The sequence below is a fragment of the Oncorhynchus gorbuscha genome, linkage group LG20 (genome assembly GCF_021184085.1).
Source record: "Oncorhynchus gorbuscha isolate QuinsamMale2020 ecotype Even-year linkage group LG20, OgorEven_v1.0, whole genome shotgun sequence".
Taxonomy (NCBI): Eukaryota; Metazoa; Chordata; class Actinopteri; order Salmoniformes; family Salmonidae; genus Oncorhynchus; species Oncorhynchus gorbuscha.
Window position 1 is genome coordinate 25,250,854 of NC_060192.1, and position 21,701 is coordinate 25,272,554.

The window sequence follows — 21,701 nt, forward strand, 5'->3', positions numbered from 1 at the left end:
GGACAGTCTGAGCACTGATGGAAGGATTATGCGTTCCTGGTGTAACTCGGGCAGTTGTTGTTGCTATCCTGTACCTGTCCCGCAGGTGTGATGTTCGGATGTACCGATCCTGTGCAGGTGTTACATGTGGTCTGCAACTGCGAGGATGATCAGCTGTCCGTCCTGTCTCCCTGAAGCGCTGTCTTAGGCGCTTAGTCTCACAGTACGGACATTGCAATTTATTTCCCTGGCCACATCTGCAGTCCTCATGCCTCTTTGCAGCATGCCTAAGGCACGTTCACGCAGATGAGCAGGGATCCTGGGCATCTTTCTTTTGGTGCTTTTCAGAGTCAGTCGAAAGGCCTCTTTAGTGTCCTAAGTTTTCATAACTGTGACCTTAATTGCCTACCATCTGTAAGAATTCTCTTGGGAGGTAATATGGCCGGCATTTGATGTCGGGTGATCAGAAGGACTTGACTTTCCTGTGTGTTGTTATGATTACACCATGAGTCGTTAATCATGAAGCATACACCCCCGCCCTTCCTCTTCCCAGAGAGGTGTTTATCTCTGTCTGTGCAATGCATGGAGAACCCGGTGGATGAACCGATTCCGACAACATATCCAGAGAGAGCCATGTTTCCGTGAAACATAGAATGTTACAATCTCTGATGTCTCTCTGGAAGGCAACTCTTGCTCGATTTTCGTCTACAAGAGACTGGACATTAGCGAGTAGTATACTCGGGAGCTGTGGGCGATGTGCAGAAACCTGACCAGGAGGCCGCTCTGTCTGCCCCTTCTGCGGTGCCGTTGTTTTGGGTCAGCTTCTGGGATTAGATCCATTGTCCTGGGTGGTGGTCCAAACAGAGGATCCTCTTTGGGAAAGTCGTATTCCTGGTCATAATGTTGGTAAGTTGACGTCACTCTTATATCCAATAGTTCTTTCCAGCTGTATGTAATAAGACTTAAGATTTCCTGGGATAACGATGTAAGAAATAATACATTAAAAAAACAAAATCCTGCATTGTTTCTATTGACTCGAAGTGAGGCGACCATCTCTGTCGGCGCCATTGTTTAGAAGGTTAGATTAGTATGGATGTGTTCACTGAGTTGCTGTCTGCAATTATTCTCTTTCACACCAGGCATCTAGGATGGGTAGATAATAGATCACATCAAAACACAACAGATCGTATTTACCACACGTAACCCTTTAAAATGAGACCATAAATAGTCAAAATGCAAAAATAGAAATGGCTACATAACAAAGAAAGCTCCAAACATCTTTCTCTCAGAATTAAAATACATTCTTCAATCATATTTCCAGTGCCAAGCCCCACAAGAAGGGATAGCAGTGGAACTGGATTCCCGTAACAGGTGGTAATAGCTCTGTAGCTCAGTTGGTAGAGCATGGCGCTTGTAACGCCAGGGTAGTGGGTTCGATCCCTGGGACCACCCATATAGAATGTATGCACACATGACTGTAAGTCGCTTTGGATAAAAGCGTCTGCTAAATGGCATATATTATTATTTAATATTATTATTATTATTATTAGAACCACTAACTCAACATCAGAATTGATCTCATCCACAGGATTATGTATATGGTCTAAACATCTCAGGTCTCCTGTCGTTTTCAAGACAACTCGGCACCTCTGAAATTTCCGACTTGGAAACTAGTTGTAGAAAAATGTACACCAAGTTTCCCACTTGGAAAATATCAGAATCAACCAGTAGGAAGCTCTGTGCAAAAAAAAAAAACTTCAGTTTTCCGAGTTGTCTTGAAAGCACCATCCATCCTCCATTATTTTTTCATTCTCCATAATACAGTATCACTAGGGAACCTACATCGAGTATGAGGCAAAACATACACACTAATACATTGCACTAATGAAAACCACAAATACAGTGCACATGCACATGTTTCCTCGTGGGATTATTAACAGCAACTCACATTGTTGTCATTTAAATGTGTATTTCCTCCTGCTTTTCGTGTCTGAAGCTGGGCACCCTTACAAAATAGGCATGGTCTAAATGGTTCTTCCCTGTGCAAGGCTTAATTAAATAAATACAAAATAAAATACATTTTCTCTGGGCAAAGACACACTACTTTGGATGGGCAACTTGCAGTGACAGTGTTGTTGCGGTACAATAACACTCAGGTCTCAGGTATATCCTAATCTCAATGTCTTACGCAAACCATGTTCATATAGTCACATCTTAATAAGGTCTGTTGGTACTGTAAACCTTATCTCATTACCATGAGAACACCATCATAAAGACCATTTAGAACATTAGACTTACACACAGGTTGACATTAAACAGGTGTGTTATCGATGGTATCAGCAACTGAACACAACACTGTTGTCATATACCACAAACATTAACATTAACATTAAGTAAACATGTCGCTAGAACCACTATAGGCTCAGGATATAATCAGCCAGTGGCTGAGGTCATGACTATTTAGTTATTTGGCAACATTACTTTTTCCATGGTTTTGACAAAACCATAATATGTACAACTTTCTCAGTAGACAGAATAGTATTATCACTCACCTGAGTGCTGCTGTCAGCAGTGAGCAAGAAACTGGTGGTCTTAACAGATCATCACCCTTCCCTCTTGGGAATGGCAGGCAGGTTTTCTTCCGAAATGGATCTGGTGCAAGACCAGACAATTCCATCAATTCTAAGAACTTATTTGATAGAGATACACAAAATGCCACTACTTACCATTCATAACGGAGTACACACAAATACCCTATATAAAGTTGACTGTCGTTCTCCAAATCAACTCTTGAAGTATAATTGATTGATTTATCAAAGGTATTGCACCATTTACACAACCCAACTGACCTCCTCCCAATGAGACAAATATTATTGGTTAGCTTATTTGTTAAACATCCTCGATCATTAGAGTGGTAGCTTATTTGCAGAATGAATATTGTCAAGGCATAAAGTAATGATTCATCCATATCCATATAATACTCACTTGCTGCCCAATAGCATCTGCCTCCTGTCCTTCTTCGACTCCTTCTCCGTATACAATGTGTCACGGCAAAATACTGTAGCCTGTCACTTCCAAAGAACACTATCAATGGTGCTCCGTAGGCTACGCTGATGCGCTGGATTTTGGATACGTCGCTCTCCTTTCCTAGGCGTTTTTCGGGAATAGGCTTCACAGGCAGGTTTCGTTGCTAACTTGGAATTAATAGATAGGCTATGATCGGTCCTTGTTATTTAATTCGTACTAAATGTCTTGTATTCAGAATATCTGTTTTGATCTTTCTAAAAATCTAAATTGGTATTAGTAGCCTATCTGTGAACAAGGCAATGAGAGGTTGTTGAAGCGGAATTAATTAGTCTAATTATTGACACAGTGCTGGATCGTTTAAGGATCCTCGCTCCTCTTTGATCGGCCATTTACTCTCCAGAAGAACCCAATGCTGTTTGTCTACACTAAATTAACCGAAGAACAAACCGCTTTGGCAGAATGTTTCGCAATCAACCAAAAATCTGTTTGGAAATGCTGTTTCTCAGAGCCTACTCGAAGAGGCGGGAATGAGTGACGAAGATGTACTAAAAAGACGCAAACCCAACACTCACTTCAGCATCAGTAGAGCATGGAAGCGAAAGCGATGCAAATGGGGAAGAAAGTGATGGATAGGCAGGCATAAGGATATATGCAAATGCAGCCCTGTCTTATTTCGTCTATCTGTTGACAGGTTTTGGCACAAGGTAGAAAACAATGCGCGAGAAGGAACAGCAGTTTCTAGCAGCTTGGACTGCAGGGCAAGGGGAGGGGACGTTTGGAACATCTATACAGAACAAAAATATAAACGCCACATGCAATCATTTCAACTGAGTTACTGAGTTACAGTTCATAAGGAACTCAGTGAATTGAAATAAATTCATTAGGCCCTAAACTGAGTATTCACATGTGTAGGGGCGCAGCAATGGGAGGGCATAGGCCCACCCACTTGAGAGCCAGACTTACCCACTGGGAAGCCAGATCAGCTAATCAGGATGAGTTTTTCCACACAAAAGGGCATTATTACAGACACAAATATTGCTCAGTTTCATCCGCCATCCTGGTGGCTGGTCTCAGACAATCCTGCAGGTGAAGAAGCAGGATGTGAGGTCCTGGGGCTGGCATGGTTACACTTGGTCTGCGGTCGTGAGACCGATTGGACGTACTTCCAAATTCTCGAAAACGTTCTTGGAGACGGCTTATGGTAGAGAAATTAACATTAAATTCTCTTGCGACAGCTCTGGTGGACATTCTAGTAGTCAGCATGCCAATTACACGCTCCCTCAAAACTTGAGACATTTGTGTTGTGTGACTAAACTACACATTTTAAAGTGGCCTTTTATTGTCCCCAGCACAACGTGCACCTGTGTAGTGATCATTCTGTTTAGTCAGTTTCTTGATATGCCACACCTGTCAGGTGGATGTATTATCTTTGCAAAGAACAAATGCTCACTGACAGGGATGTAAACAAACTTGTGCACAAAATTTGAGACATTTTTGTGCATATGGAACATTTCTGGGATCTTTCATTTCAGCTCATGAAACCAACACTTTACCTGTTGCGTTTATATGTGTTCAGTATAGAAACGCACAGCTCGCCATCAACAGTGTCTGCAGATGAAGGGCCGACAGAAATGATTGGAATTATAGGATTTTCTCAATAAAAAATTAAAACATAAGGCGTAGTTACGGATGTTAACATAATACTGCTTATTTGCTTCATGCATAGCCTACGATGTCGGCAATTAACAACACTAATTAAGACTAATCCAGTCCATTAAAACATTGTAACCTCCTATCCATTCATCTTACTTACTGTTATAACCAGATGTTACATCGGGGAACGTAAAGTGGAGTGCCACTGTATACCAATGGGCAATTAAATAGATGTACGCTACCAGTCAAAAGTTTTAGAACACCTACTCATTCAAGGGTTTTTCTTTATTTTTACTATTTTCTACATTGTACAACAATAATGAAGACATCAAAACTATGAAATAACACATATGGAATCATGTAGTAACCAAAAAAGTGTTTTTTTGAGATTCTTCAAATAGCCACCCTTTGCCTAGATGACAGCTTTGCACACCATAGGCATTCTCTCAACCAGCTTCATGAGGTTGCTTGCGACTCTACGTCTTACAAGAACGCACTCACTGGCCAAGCACACGCACTGTCGTGGATGCAAGGTCTGATCCCACTTCTGACACCAATGTAATGAAACAGGCAGGGAGCAGGTCTTGAACCATCGACCTTCTTGCCCGAACTCCAGCTCGCTATCGACTGTGCCGCAAAAGCATGCTCGAGCTGCAAAGTCAATATCCGCGCTTATAAACCCAGGGTCGTTACAATATTTTCTATTTGAGATTCTTCAAATAGCCACCCTTTGACTAGATGACAGCTTTGCACACTCTTGGCATTCTCTCAACCAGCTTCATGAGGTAGTCACCTGTAAGGGATTATAATTAACAGCTGTGCCTTGATAAAAGTTAATTTGTGGAATGTCTTTCTTTCTTAATGCGTTTGAGCCAGTTAGTTGTGTTATGACAAGGTAGGGGGGTATACAGAAGATAGCCCTATTTGGTAAAATAAAGTCCATATTATGGCAAGAACAGCTCAAATAAGCAAAGAGAAACGATAGTCCATCATTACTTCAAAACATGAAGATCAGTCAATATGGAATATTTCTAGAAGTTTCTTCAAGTGCAGTTGCAAAAAACATCAAACACTATGATGAAACTGGCTCTCATGAGTACCGCCACAGGAATGGAAGACCCAGAGATACCTCTGCTGCAGAGGATAAGTTCATTCGAGTTACCAGCCTCAGAAATTGCAGCCGAAATAAATGCTTCACAGAGTTCAAGTAACAGACACATCTCAACGTCAACTGTTCAGAGGAGACTGTGTGAATCAGGCCTTCATGGTCGAATTGCTGCAAAGAACCCACTACTAAAGGACACCAATAACAAGAAGAGACTTGCTTGGGCCAAGAAACCCGAGCAATAGACATTAGACCTGTGGAAATCTATCCTTTGGTCTGGAGTCCAAAGTGGAGATTTTTGGTTCCAACTGCTGTGTCTTTGTGAGATCTCACATGATCTCCACATGTGTATTTCCCACCGTAAAGCATGGAGGAGGAGGTGTTATTCTGTGTGGGTGCTTTGCTGGTGACACTGTCTGTGATTAATTTAGAATTCAAAGCACACTTAACCAGCATGGCTACAACAGCATTCTGCAGCAATATGCCATCCCATCTGGTTTGGGCTTAGTGTGACAATAATTTGTTTTCAACAGGACAATGACCCAATACACCTCCAGGCTGTGTAAGGGCTATTTTACCAGGAAGGAGAGTGATGGAGTGCTGCATCAGATGACCTGGCCTTCACAATCCCCCAGCCTCAACCAAATTGAGATGGTTTGGGATGAGTCGGACCTCAGAGTGAAGGAAAAGCAGCCAATAAGTGCTCAGCATATGTGGGTTCCCCTTCAAGACTGTTGGAAAAGCATTCCAGGTGAAGCTGGTTGAGAGAATGCCAAGAGTGTACCAAGCTGCATCAAGGCAAATGGTGGCTATTTGAAGAATCTCAAATGCATTTTTTGGTTGCAATGATTCCATATGTGTTATTTCATTTAATTTACATTTACATTTAAGTCATTTAGTGGCTATTTGATTCAGACATCCAGTGGAACAACCATTTAAATAGTATCTAAATTTTTAAGATTTGTTTAAAGAGGTGGGGTTTCACTTTTTGACTCCGGTTGCTAGGGAGTTTGTTCCATGATTCCATATGGTAGGGAGTTATTTCATAGTTGTAATGTCTGGTCAATATTATTGGAGAGAGCTACAATGTAGAACATTTCATAGTTGTAATGTCTTCAATATTATTCTACAATGTAGAAAATAGTACAAAAAAATTCAGAAAAACCCTTGAATGAGTAGGTGTTCTAAAACTTTTGACTGGTAGAGTATTTTGTTGAAAATAGATTATAATGGAAAAGCAACTCTTTTGGGGAATTATGCCACCACCTTCAAAAGCTAAATGTAAACAAATAACCTTTGGATGGACCCCTTGATTGTAACTCCCAGCCTCTGTGCCTGTGAAGGTGGTACCCAAATTAGGGCCGGAGAGGGCTCAGCTGCAAGTTGGGGGCTTGGTATCAGGGTTTGGCTCTGGAGTTGGCACTGCTTCTGCCTAAAGGCGTGGTGTCCAGGGCGTCCAGACCAGGGAGGGAGGAGGTGGCAGCAAAGGCGGCTGATGCTTCACGGCCTCCACATGGACCTGATTGTCAGGCATCAGAGTCCTGTAAGAGACAGGCCCAGTGGCTTCTTCCACTACTGCAGGTACCCACATAGGGCCTCCAAAGTAGCTCCTCATGTCAAACCAAATCAAAATCTAATCAAATTGTATTTGTCACATGCAGCGAATACAACAGGTGCTTACTTACAAGCCCTTAACCAACAATGCAGTGAAGAAAATAAAGTTTATTAAATGAGCTAAAGTAAAAAATATATATTTTTGAAGTAACACAATAAAATACCAATAACGAGGCTATATACAGGGGGTACCGGTACCATGTCAATGTGTGGGGGTACAGGTTAGTTGAGGTAATTTGTTCATGTAGTTAGGGGTAATTTGACTATGGATAGATAATAAACAGTGAGTAGCAGCACTGTAAAAATAAAGGGGGGAGGGGGTATTTGATGAATTGTTCAGCAGTCTTATGGCTTAGTGGTAGAAGCTGCTGAGGAGCCTTTTGGACCTAGAATTGGCGCTCTGGTACTGCTTGCCATGCGGTAACAGAGAGAACAGTCAATGACATGGGTGACTAGAGTCTTTAACAATTTTTGGGCCTTCCTCTGGCACAGACTACGTGGGTACAAAATGCCTTAAATGACCATGGCTCCAGTCTGCAACATCCTCCTGCTTTGCAAAGTCCAGGTGCAGCCAGTCTAATGCAGATGTTAATCGCCTGTTCATTAACAGCTTGGCTGGGCTCTTCCCAGTAGAGGCCGTGGGAGTAACATGCTGAGACAGCAAGAACCTTGACAGTCAGGTCTGCCAGTCACCCACCGAGATCCTAGACAGAGCCTCCTTGGTTGTCTGAACCATGCATTCAGCTTGGCCATTGGAGGATGGATGATATGGGGCTGTGGTGACGTGTCTGATTCCGTTCCGTCTGTATCTTTAAACTCAGCAGAAGTGAAGGCAGATCCATTGTCTGACAACCCATGCTTATCACAGCAGCAGAGGACATGAAGCTAATAATGGCTACATCCAGCGGGAATTCACTACAATGTCATAAGCCTTTCCTTTGAACAGCCCAGCAAGTCTACATTCAGACAACATTGCCTGACAGCTGCACACCACAGCCTCAATTTCCATGTCAATCCCAGGCCACCACACATAGCTCCATGCCAGTGCCCTCATCCTCACTATTCCAGGATGTATATCATTCAGCATGGCAAGGAGCCCCTCCCTCGCCAGGCCAGGAACCACCACCTGGCTACCCCACAACATGCAGTTCTTGTGAACCAACAGGTCGTTTCGACAAGACCAGTAAGGGCTCAAACTGGCAGCCAGGAACCTCATAGGCCCATCCATCCATGCAGCACCCAGCGAAGCACCCATAACATGACATGATCCTTAAAGGTCAGTGCGGCTATCCTAGAAACTTGGAGAAGGGCATCAAGCACCACCTCCAAACTGCATCACTTCTCAGGGAGGTGGTGGCTCAGACAAAGAGGTAGTGAGTGGTGCAGCAAAAATCCACTTCTCTCTCGGCAGTCGTAGCCCTGCTTCTACAAAGTGCCTCAGCACTTCCCTCAGCCAAGAGTTTGGCCTGTTATCAGTATGTCATCAAGATACATCTGGACCCCTGTGATGCCCGATAGCAAGGTGTCCATGTAGCGCTGAAAAATGGCCACTGCTGTGGTCACTCCAAATTGGAGGCCCCCCCTGCCAGAGTCGCAAACAGATCAGCTACCGTAGGCATGGGGTAAACATCAGGGACATACTATAGCTAGCTAGCAGACGACGATAGCTACTGTCATAAACCACCATGCGTAACATGACCTATTCAGTCATACACATGCTGTCTACTGTCTCTCTCTCTGGATGCATTGCTGCTCATGTGTTTCCTTGTGTCCAATTTACTCATCCCTTTCTTTCTGTTTGTCTTGCAGGGACATGAATCGGAGAAAGGCAGAACCCGTCTGATGAAAGCAGCCAGAGCGGGACACCTGTGTACTGTACAGTTCCTAATCAGCAAAGGTGTGCATCTGCTCCCTCCCTGTAAAACACCACACAAAACCACACAGGAGACATCTGACACATTGCATTAGTGATCTAATGTTTACACTCCTGTTGACAAAGAGTGATGGTAAACAGGAGATGTAATTGTAGGGAAAAAGCAGCCAGAGCAGTGTTTTTTATTGTTCCTCTTATCCACACACGGGTGGACATGGTATGCTTCCTGTTAGAGGCTGGGGCTGACGAGATGCACACAGCACTCATGGAGGATTGTATGGTGAGTACTCACATAGACACACACTGGCTGCTGTTGGACAGTGGCGCAAAGGTCAACATACAGTGGGGCAAAAAAGTATTTAGTCAGCCACCAATTGTGCAAGTTCTCCCACTTAAAAAGATGAGAGAGTGTTCCCAGGAAAACAACCTCTCCCTCAATGTGACCTAGGCAAAGGAGCTGATCGTGGACCTCAGGAAAACATCTACGGGGCTGAAGTGGAGCGGGTCGAGAGCTTCAAGTTCCTTGGTGTCCACATCACCAACAAACTATCATGGTCCAAACACACCAAGACAGTTGTGAAGAGGACACGACAACACATTTTCCCCCTCAAGAGACTGAAAAAATCTGGCATGGGTCCCCAGATCCTCAAAAAGTTCTAGAGCTGCACCATCGAGAGCATCTTGACCTGTTGCATCGCCGCCTGGTATGGCTACTGCTCGGCATCTGACCGTAAGACGCTACAGAGGGTAGTGCGTACGGCCCAGTACATCACTGGGGTCAAGCTTCCTGTCATCCAGGACCTATATACTAGGGGGTGTCAGAACCGATATACTAGGCGGTTCTCTCTGCTACGACACGGCAAGCGGTACCAAGTCTAGGACCAAAAGGCGCCTTAACAGCTTCTACTGGGTTAGATACAGCTAACAGATCCAAGATGGCGTAGCAGTGCAGACGTGTTTTTTCCATCCTCTCGTGTACTTTTGTATTTTTAGTTTTTTGTTGTTGTATATATTTCAATTTGATTTTCAATCTCTTTTCCATTCAATTATACCTTCAGGTAACCTGCCTCATCCAATGTGATACGGAACAGCTACTATTTTTAATTTTTAGACCTTATAGCAAGAACCACCTAGCCATCAGAAGCTAACCAGCTACTTAGCTACAAGCTATTTAGTCATTGTTAACCACTGCTAGCAGCTTTTACCTTCTGCACAGATACCAGCCCCCTTTTTTTGCCTGGATAATACTCGCCAGCCTACCAGTATTGGACTGTCTCTCCACCACAACGCCGGATTCCTGCCGTAATCCTTGGACTATTACTCCTGATCTTCACAGCTAGCTAGCACCCACCGAGTTACTCAGTACCGAAGCTATCCCTGAGGCCCACCTCCCAGCCTACTCAGTTGTTCACCCGGACTCCACCCAAACACGCCTAAAACCCACTACTCCACCGGCTCCTTGCCGTAACCTCTGGACCTTGGCACTGGATCACCGCTGCTACTGAGTGGCTATAGTAGCTAATGCCCCTGCCACGAAGCTAGCACCAGTTACCCGTGAGCCAGGCGCATCTCCTGGCTAGCAAACTAAATTACTACAACACCTCTTTCACCATCTGGCTTGGATCCTTTGTCGACGCGACGCCCCCCACACCACCACGACTGGTCTGCCGACGAATACTCCATCTGCTGTGCCTTCAACCGGCCTCCGTTGGATGTCGGAGCAGTCGCTTCTACTAGCCCCGGGCTTCTAACTTTAAACGCTGTGTCGCCGCGTGCTAGCATAGTAGAGACTACTCCGCGGTTTCCCTGTTCCATTTATTGCTGCCCCCTGGACCCTATGATCACTTGGCTACATAGCTGATGCCTGCTAGACTGTCCATTAATCACGGTACTCCATATTGTTTTATTTGGTTTATCTGTCGGCCCCAGCCGCGAACTCAGGCTCTGTGTGTAGTTAACCGACCCTCTCTGCCCATTCATCGCCATTTTACCTGTTGTTGTTGTTTTAGCTGATTAGCTTTGTTGTCTTACCCGTTGTTGTCTTAGCTAGCTCTCCCAATCAACACCTGTGATTACTTTATGCCTCGCTGTAGGTCTCTCTCAAATGTCAATATGCCTTGTATACTGTTGCTTAGGTTAGTTATCGTTGTTTTAGTTTACAATGGAGCCCCCAGTTCCACTCATCATACCTCTGAAACCTCCTTTGTCCCACCTCGAACACATGCGGTGACCTCACCCAGCATAACCAGCATGTCCAGAGATACAACCTCTCTTATCATCACTCAGTACCTGGGCATCCCTCCGCTGTACCAGCACCCCACCATACCCTGAATCTATTCTACCACGCCCAGAAATCAGAACCCACCATTCTTTGTCCCCAACGCTCTAGGCGACAAGTTTTGATAGCCTTTAGCCGTACCCTCATCCTACTCCTCCTCTGTTCCTCGGGTGATGTGGCGGTAAAACCCAGGCCCTCATTTGTTGAATTCTGTGTACAACATTTTCCGTCAAGATAGAACTGCCAAAGGGGGAGGAGTTGCAATCTACTGCAGAGATAGCCTGCAAAGTTCATACTTTCCAGGTCTATGCCCTAACAGTTCGAACTTCTAATATTAAAAATGAATGAAGCTGTGCCCTGGACACCATTTCTGGATAGATCGCCCCCCATCTAGCTTCAGAGTTCGTTCTGTTAGGTGACATAAACTGGGATATGCTTAACACCCTACAATCTAAGCTAGATGCCCTCAATCTCACACAAACATTCAAGGAACCCACCAGTTACAACCCTAAATCCGTAAACATGGGCACCCTCAAAGACATTATCCTGACCAACTTGCCCTCCAAATACACCTCCGCTGTTTTCAATCAGGATCTCAGCGATCACTGCCTCATTGCCTGTATCCGCTATGGGTCCATGGTCAAACGACCACCCCTCATCACTGTCAAACTCTCCCTAAAACACTTTTGCGAGCAGGCATTTCTAATCGACCAGGAAGGATATTGACCTCATCCTGTCAGTCGAGGATGCCTGGTCGTTCTTTAAAAGTAATTTCCTCCTTAGATAAGTATGCCCCTTTCAAAAAATGCAGAACTAAGAACAGATATAGCCCTTGGTTCACTCCAGACCTGACTGCCTTTGACCAGCACAAAAACATCCTGTGGCGGACTGCAATAGCATCGAATAGTCCCCGCGATATGCAACTGTTCAGGGAAGTCAGGAACCAATATACGCAGTCAGTCAGAAAAGCAAAGGCTGGCTTTTTCAAGCAGAAATTTGTATCCTGTAGCTCTAACTCCCAAACGTTTTGGGACACTGTAAAGTCCATGGAGAACAAGAGCACCTCCCAGCTGCCCACTGCACTGAGGCTAGGTAACACGGTCACCACCGATAAATCCATGATAATCGAACATTTCAATAAGCATTTCTCAGCGGCTGGCCATGACTTCCTCCTGGCTACCCCAATCCCGGAGAACAGCTCCGCTCCCCCTGCAGCTACTCGCCCAAGCCTCTCCAGCTTCTCCTTCCCCAAAATCCAGATAGCAAATGTTCTGAAAGAGCTGCAAAACCTGGACCCGTACAAATCAGCTGGGCTAAACAATCTGGACCCTCTCTTTCTAAAACTATCCGCCGCCATTGTTGCAACCCCTATTACCCAGCCTGTTCAACTTCTCTTTCGTATCGTCCGAGATCCCTAAAGATTGGAAAGCTGCCGCGGTCATCCCCCTCTTCAAAGGGGGTGACACCCTAGACCCAAACGGTTACAGACCTATATCCATCCTGCCCTGCCTATCTAAAGTCTTTGAAAGCCAAGTTAATAAACAGATCACTGACCATTTCGAATCCCACCGTACATTCTCCGTTGTGCAATCCGGTTTCCGAGCCGGTCACAGGTGCACTTCAGCCACGCTCAAGGTACTGAACGATATCATAACCGCCATCAATAAAAGACAGTACTGTGCAGCCGTCTTCATCGACCTGGCCAAGGCTTCGACTCTGTCAATCACCGTATTCTTATCGGCAGACTCAATAGCCTTGGTTTTTCTAATGACTGCATCGCCTGGTTCACCAACTACTTCGCAGACAGAGTTCAGTGTGTCAAATCGGAGGGCATGTTGTCCGGACCTCTGGCAGTCTCTATGGGGGTACCACAGGGTTCAATTCTCAGGCCGATTCTTTTCTCTGTATATATCAATGATGTCGCTCTTGCTGTGGGCGTTTCCCTGATCCACCTCTACGCAGACAACACCATTCTGTATACTTCTGCCCCTTCCTTGGACACTGTGCTAACTAACCTCCAAACGAGCTTCAATGCCATACAACACTCCTTCCGTGGCCTCCAACTGCTCTTAAACGCTAGTAAAACCAAATGCATGCTTTTCAACCGTTCGCTGCCCGCACCCGCCTGTCCGACCAGCATCACCACCCTGGACGGTTCCGACCTAGAATATGTGGACAACTATAAATACCTAGGTGTCTGGTTAGACTGTAAACTCTCCTTCTAGACTCATATTTAACAGCTCCAATCCCAAATCAAATCTAGAATCGGCTTTCCCATTTTGCAACAAAGCCTCCTTCACTCACGCCGCCAAACTTACTCTAGTAAAACTGACTATCCTACCGATCCTCGACTTCGGCGATGTCATCTACAAAATAGCTTCTACAAAATAGACAAAATAGACAAGACTGCTGAACAATTAATCAAATGGCCACCCGTACTATTTACTTTGACACCCTCCCCCAACCTTTGTTTTTACACTGCTGCTACTCGCTGTTTATTATATATTCATAGTCACATTACCTCGACTAACCTGTACCCCCACACATTGACTCTGTACCGGTACCCCCTGTATATAGCCTCGTTATTGTTATGTAATTTTCTTGTGTTACTTTATTATTATTTTTTTAAACAATTGGACTTTAGTTTATTTAGTAAATATTGTAACTATATTTCTTGAAGTGCATTGTTGGTTAAGAGCTTTGTTGGTTCAGAGCATTTCACAGTAAGGTCTACCTGTTGTAATCGGCGCATGTGACAAATACATTTTGATCTGATAACCAGCCTTTCAAACCACTTCATGGATTACAGATGTGAGTGCTACAGGGTGAGTGCTACAGGGTGAGTGCTAGTGCTAAAGGGTGGTAGTCATTGATCTTGGGAACATGAATGATGGTGGTCATCTTAAAACGTGGAGAATATAGACTGGGACAAGGAGTTTGAAATTGACAGTGAATATGCCTGCAAGCTGTTTTGTGCAAGCTCTAAGAACACCCCCTGGAATACCGTTGGGCCCCGTGGACCTTGCGGGTGTTGATCTGATTAAAGACCTTACTCACGTCGGCCTCTCACCCAATCCTCTGGGTCGGTGGTGGCCCTCTCATCCAGCTCAGAGTTACAGCCCCTACTGGAGATGTTTCAGACATTTTGAAGAGGGTTAAGTCATCCTGGACAGGGTAACTGATGAATTTTTTAAATAATTTGTTTTGGAGTAATGGGCTGCCCACAGACTGCCCTTGGTTACTTAATCAAACATCAAAAGACACTTTGTACCACAGAATTCTGGATGAGCTCCAGGCAGCAATGAGCCACAGCATACCTGGCCTCCACAATTCCCCCAGACAGCAGGGGCTCTGTTCCCTGCACAACCATGGTCTACTAAACAATGGATAAATTATGAATGTAATATAACGTAATCATGTTGCCTTTATTTTTCCTTCTCACAGAAAGCACCATTAGCCTACTTGCTCGGAGCTACAGATTGAGCCACAGAGGCATCTACAGTAATGAAGCAATTCAGGTTATGTGCTCAGGGGCAGAGGAGCAATCCAATTTCCCAAGCCCCCGGCACAGCTAACATCGACTCAATTTAAACGTAGGATCACCCCATACTAATGTGCACAAAGGGTCCAATAATCTGGTCTGTGTTCAGAAACAAAATCAGTCATTCAGGATGAGAAACAGCAGCAGTAAGATTTACTGTACAATAAGACTTAAATAAAGCATCCAAGCTCAAGAAAAGATAAAAGAAAATCAGCCCTGAAGGACTGAGGTTGACACCAGCAAACAGTGTGTGCGCGGGCACGTGCGTGTGTGTATTCATCCCTATTACTACTGACAATGGTGAGACCTTCAGCGAGCACCTAGGCACTTGGTTTACCTAACTATCCCATGAAACACATGGAATTGTCTCTCCAAATAATATTTGAATTTCTTCCCTATCGTTGCATGTTGCCTTGATATCTTGTCCTTCCAAGGATCATCTGGTAGAAGCTCTGATCTGAACAGAGACCAATAATGTGCTAGTTAAAGTAAAAACACCAGAATTCCACCAAGCCTACTACCTGGATTTTGAATAATGTTAGCTTAAATGACCCTCCCTTAACATGAATTAATATAAATTCACTTATAGAGATTGAAAAGGACGCACTAGGTCAACATATTTAATTACAATCATGGATTTTGATTGGACGTTTTAATCAAAATTTAATAGCATGCTACAGTCAAATAATTGAGATAACAGCTTTGCTGTATAAGAGTTTCCTGCCATCTAGTGGCCATAAAAAACTACAACTAGAAAAATAAAACAATCCTAGCCAACAGGCTGCATGCCCTCACTGTCAGCCCAATTCTGATCTTTTTTCAAACTACTTGGTATTTTGACTAATCACAGATCTTTTCACATCAGACTTTTTTCAGAACTGATATAATTGGACAAAAGACCAATTATTGGGGGGGAAAAATCAAGAATTGGGCTGTCTAAACGCAGCCTATGGTGGCTGTATGCATCTCAATTGCCTCCTTTTATTTTTATTTAACTAGGCGAGTCAGTTAAGAACAAATTCTAATTTACAATGATGGCCTACCCCAGTCAAACCCTCTCTACGGGGCTCCCATATCACAGCCGGTTGTGATACAGCCTGGAATCAAACCGGGGTTTGTAGTGATGCCTCTAGCACTGAGATGCAGTGCCTTAGACCACTGCGCTACTCGGGAGCCCAAACTTTACTCATCTCCTTTCCTACATACCTTCTGATTTCAGAAGACTTGATGAATTACAGCGCCTTCAATAAAGTATTCACACCCCCTTGACTTTTTCCACATTTTGTTGTTTTACAGCCTGAATTTAAAATGGATTAAATTGAGATGTCACTGGCCTACACACAATACATCATAATGTCAAAGTGGATTTGTTTTCTGACATTTTAACAAATTAATTGAAAATGAAAAGCTGAATTGTCGAGTCAATACATATTTAATTCCTTTGTTAAGGTAATAAGTTCAGGAGTAAAATTTTGGTTTAACAAGTCACATAATAAGTTGCATGGACTCACACTGTGTGCAATATTAGTTTTTATCGTGATTTTTAAATTATATGTAAGATCCCTCAGGCGAGCAGTGAATTTCTGTCACGACTTCCACCGAAGTCGGTCCCTCTCCTTGTTCGAGCGGCGTTCGGTGGTCGACGTTAGCCATCGCCGATCCACTTTTCATTTTCCACTTGTTTTGTCTTTGTCTTACACACCTGGTTTAAATTCCCCAATTACTTGTTCATTATTTAACCCTCTGTTCCCCCATGTCTGGTTGTGAGAAATTGTTTGCATGTAGTACGGACCGTTAATGTGGGCTCTCTTTATTGTTTTGCATTCGTATATTGAGTAAAGTATGTTTATTTACTCATATCTGCTGTCCTGCACCTGACTCCTCTACACCCGCTACACACAAACCACATTAAAATTTCAAACACAAAGACCAGGGAGGTTTTCCAATGGCTCCCAAAGAATTGTTAGATCGGTAAAATTAGAAAAAAAGCTGATATTGAATATCCCTTTGAGCATGGTGAATGTATTAAGTACACTTTTGAAGGTTTATTACTATCAATACACCAGGTCACTAAAAAGATACAGGTGTCCTTCCTAACTCAGTTGCTGGAGAGGAAGGAAACCATTCAGGGATTTCACCATGAGGCCAACAGTGACTTTAAAAGAGTTAGGAGAAAACTATCACAGCCATTAAACTCTAAGGATGGATCAACAACATTGAAGTTACTCCACAATACTAACCTAATTGACAGAGTGAAAGGAAGGAAACCTGTACTGAATAAAATGTTTCCAAAACATGCATCCTGTTTACAAGGTACTGAAGTAACACTGCAAAAAATGTGGCAAAGCAATTAATGTTTGCAGTATTAATACAAAGTGTTAAAACAGAATGGAGCACAGGCAAAATCCTAGAGGAAAACCTGGTTCAGTCTGCTTTCCACCAGACACCGGGAGATTAATTCACCTTTCAGCAGGACAATATCCTAAAACACAAGGCCAAATCTACACCAGAGTTACGTACCAAGAAGACAGTGAATGTTCCTGATTGGCCAAGTAACAGTTGACTTAAATCGGCTTGAAAATATGTCAGGACTTGAAAATGATTGTCTAGCAATGATCAACAACCATTTTGACATAACATTTTAAATAATAATGGCCAAATATTATACAATCTAGGTGTGCAAAGCTCTTAGAGATTTACCCAGAAAGATTCACAGCTGTAATTGCTCCAAAGCTGATTCTGGGGTGTGAATACTTACGTAAATGAGATATTTCTATATTTCATTTTCAAAACATTTGCTAACATTTCTAAAACATGTGTTCACTTTGTCATTACGGGGTGTGTGTGGATGGGTGATAGAAAAAACAAATATTTAATTGATGTTGAATTCAGGCTGTAACAACAAAATGTGGAATAAATCAGGCGGTGTGGATAGTTTCTGAAGGCACCGTGTACATAATTGCTGTGGCGACATAAAACAAAAAAAGCATAGGCTACCTCATGTTGATGTGATGTCCCCCATTACAGGTCTGTTATCATGGCCAGAATATTGTACTGCTTCCAACAAATTAAAAATAATTAGGGGTGATATCTCAGATAAAGTACACATTATCTCAAATGAAAGTGTGACTAAATTACAGAAGAACAAATATACAGGGCATTGGCAAATTGCTCTACCTAATGTAATAGTGTGGTTATTTATGAGCTAATCTAAATGTCCGTCACTACACACCAATGAATCACTAACCTAATACTGACACTACCCAATATCAATAATACGCTTTAGTCAATTGTGCGCGCGGGGATGGGCGAAACCGTAAACAAGTCACGAGACTGCACGAACCATTCGGGCTTTCCATACTTTATACAACTGTTCCATACCCACTTATACAACTGTGTTCCATACCCGTTTCGCAACAGTGACGTTGACAAGATAGCCATTGAAAAAGCCCTAGCAGCGCGCGCTTATTGGCTTGTTCTGCTTGCCAGTGCCAGCCTATTGGGCGAAGAGGTGCTACTGTACAAGACGACGGAAGACAACAACAGCATTGGGTACTCGAGACCGCCTTCCATATGTCGAGACATTTCAGTAAGAATTTGATAAACTCGTCGATTGAAATTGAGTTTGTGAAGACAATCTTTAAGAACAGAAGATGTGAGCTAGCTACGAACGTTTACTTTGAACATTTGATCTTACAAGGCTCCCGGTGGCACACAAAGCAATAACGTTACTAGCTAGACAGTTACTGTTTCTATTTGGGTGTGCCACTTGCAATGAGAGGAAATCAACACCGACTGGGTTTTGGAGAAACAGAAATAGCATCACTTCCAAAGTCCAGTTTAACATTGACAGAAGAGGATAGCCAAAATAGAGTCAACCTATAACCACCCTCTTGCAAGTCGTCAGGACACCTTGGGTAAGTTCTAGCTGAATATACTGAAAATATTTAATTCCTACAAATAAATAAAATACATATATAGTGATTTTACCAACAGCCTGCTGTGGTGAGAGTAACCTTCTCCTTACAGTAGATGGTTATGAGCCACACTATTCCTTAGAGTAGATGCATATGGTTATGAGCAACACTATGCTAGTCTCTTTTGGCTAAGACTTGAGGAAAGACTGACTGCATCACTTCTTGTTTTTATAAGAAACAGTAATGTGTTGGAAATTCCAAATAGTTTGCATAGTCAATTTACACACACACTTACCCCACCAGACATGTCACCAGGGTTCTTTTCAGGTCCAGAACAAATTCAAGGAAATGTACAGTATTACACAAAGCCATGAGTGCATGGAACTCCCTTCCATCTAATATAGCCCAAGTGAACTGCAAACCTGGTTTCAAGAAACAAATAAAACCATTGGCGTCAGCTAATGGTATCTTAATTAATTAAAATAATTCACTGTGGATGGCCCATTTCTCTTCAGGTATTTACAATGGACCACATACATGATTGTGTGGATGAATGTGAGTCTGACCACTCAGGAACCACACACAACTCAGAATTTCAGCTCCATGTCTCAACTACAATGAGCAACAGACCAAGACCAGGTCAGAATCAAACTTGCATTTGCCCTCAAACCTATCATGCCTGGATATGGAATATCATGTGCAAATACATTCATACTCAGTTTGGATACATGTGTGAATCTCTTCAGGTATAAATACATCTAACCGTGTCTTAATTCCCCCCTTCCCACTCACTGACACAGGTGAGCGAGTCCGGCTCTACTCAGAATCCCAGGTGTGCTCCCAGGTTGGAAAAAGGGAAGACACAGAGTTTCAGGATGTGATGACTCCTACTGAGGATGGCGGAGGTGATGGGGCTTCATTCCGAGGCCGATCACAGTCTGCTCCTCCTGCACTGTGGGCTGCAAAGAAATATGGCTGCCAGCTGAGGAGGATGAGTGATGAATTTGACACCTGGCTCGACAAAGGGGTAAGATGTGGGCTGGCAGAGGAGTGTACAATTGAAAGATTGGGGACAAAGCAGACACTCATTCCCATTTTCTATATACATGTATAGTAAATGTGTAATATGTGACTTTATCCTTAGCTATATGAATGGACTCCACAGGTCTAAGCATAGTTTATATACAGTAGGAAGATTATTTATCAGAGTATCACTAATTGACAGTGATTGCAGTAAAGGCTGCTTTACATAAAAATGTATAGAGTTGACCTTTCAATCCATTTCCCTACCCAGGAGCCCAAGAGAGGGATTAGCCCAGGAGGAGGCAAGCAGAAAGTCTCCAGAGGATGGTTCTCTTTCCTCTGGAGTCCAAAGGAGGCAGAAGGCAGGGAGTGAGAAACCAATACAGTACGCACCTCTTTCAGAGACCCAGCCAAGGCATAAAGGAGCTCATACACATTTCCATAATGACTGGACCACACCTGAAATATTCACATCTCATAGGCATACTTTTGCTTAAATTACAGTATGTCTTTGGAGAATATCACCAATTCAAATGTGACCTTTTTGTACAATCAAATCAAACGTTATGCAAAAATGCATTGCATATTGAAAATATGTTGCAATATTACCAAAAAGTTATTCAGTGCATAATAAATGCATTTTCGAAGAAATGCAGTCATTAAAAAGCGACAATCTCTTGTGCCAATTACATATTTATAAACATATTTGCAGAGAAATGTCAAATTGTTCTATGAAATGTTTCTACATTTGTAAGTATGAATTTCAAAGCGTAGGCTAATAACTAATGGTTTGAAATAAACTAAATGTAAATATACTTTAATGATTCTTAAAATATGAAACCTGTGAAAGAACAACTGATCTGTGACGACAATAATTACAAGACGGGTATGGTGTACAAAACGTTTTATTATACAGACCCCCCACCCACCTATGCTAGCCTATTAAATGCCTTTGTCTGCAAAAACTTTAGTGCATTCTGAATTGACATAGGCGCATGTAACTCCAGTGTGCGATAGAATGAGTTGATTTACGTAGACTTAGATGGACAGGCACCTATTTCAAGTCGGGGTATTGCCAAAAACGCAAAAGTAGATGTTCAATTATCTTCATACATACTTAACTGATACACTAAGTTTATTTTGGTATTGTTCTTAAACTTAGATGCTTTACATTTCATTATCTTCTTTCATTTGCAATAGTCTTTAATTGATTCCGTATATTTTTTCAATTGTATAGTGTGTATACCGGTATGTAAATATTTACAATCCAGGCCATATGCAGCCTTCTCAACTGCCTTATATGCAAATATTCGGAATACTGTTAAGCATTCAGTTGAAGAAATATGTGTGTATATGGCAATCTGATGTATAAACAATAGTAGGAGTCGTCCACTGCCATCAGTTAAAACTGATATTCTACTTGAAAATGTATGTGTGGCTTAACATTTTTATATTTATCTTTTTCATAAAAAAACAACTGTATAACTATTTGTAAATATTTGTTATGTTACGTAACAGATTAAATGTTTGAACATTGCTTATTAAAATGTCACTATTGTTTTTTGCATGTTTGTTGAAGTAATTCATATTAAGCATTTTAACATGCATTAGGATAGGTCTTTATTTAAACTAACCGATTGGCCTAACATTTGTTCATGAATCAAGGAACTATGACTTAAACATAAATATGG

The 21,701-nt window shown here is 42.7% G+C and overlaps 2 protein-coding genes across 2 annotated transcripts in view; one reads left to right on the forward strand and one right to left on the reverse strand.

Annotated features, from left to right (window-relative positions):
* LOC124007557 (sodium/calcium exchanger 1-like) overlaps positions 1-3,668 on the reverse strand; it is a 65,005-nt gene extending 61,337 nt beyond the window's left edge. The window contains exons 1-2 of the mRNA XM_046318216.1: positions 2,965-3,668; positions 2,532-2,631 (exon numbers count right to left, since the gene is read on the reverse strand). The gene's annotated coding sequence lies outside the window, so the exon portion shown is untranslated. The remainder of the gene's footprint in view (positions 1-2,531; positions 2,632-2,964) is intronic.
* Positions 3,669-18,576: 14,908 nt separating this feature from the next.
* Positions 18,577-21,575, forward strand: LOC124007485 (bcl2-associated agonist of cell death-like). The gene is made up of 4 exons (XM_046318096.1): positions 18,577-18,987; positions 19,503-19,626; positions 19,788-20,014; positions 20,282-21,575. Exons 2-4 carry the CDS (start codon positions 19,512-19,514, stop codon positions 20,381-20,383), a joined length of 444 nt encoding a protein of 147 aa, XP_046174052.1. The 5' UTR covers positions 18,577-18,987; positions 19,503-19,511; the 3' UTR covers positions 20,384-21,575.
* The last annotated feature ends 126 nt before the right edge of the window (positions 21,576-21,701 follow it).

Bases quoted from the DNA above. Each gene is read 5' to 3' on its own strand.
- LOC124007485 (XM_046318096.1), top strand. From the start codon at position 19,512: ATGGACCACATACATGATTGTGTGGATGAATGTGAGTCTGACCACTCA. The intron at 19,627-19,787 runs GTCAGAATCAAA...TCACTGACACAG, and splicing joins GAGCAACAGACCAAGACCAG to GTGAGCGAGTCCGGCTCTAC. The intron at 20,015-20,281 runs GTAAGATGTGGG...TTCCCTACCCAG, and splicing joins ACACCTGGCTCGACAAAGGG to GAGCCCAAGAGAGGGATTAG.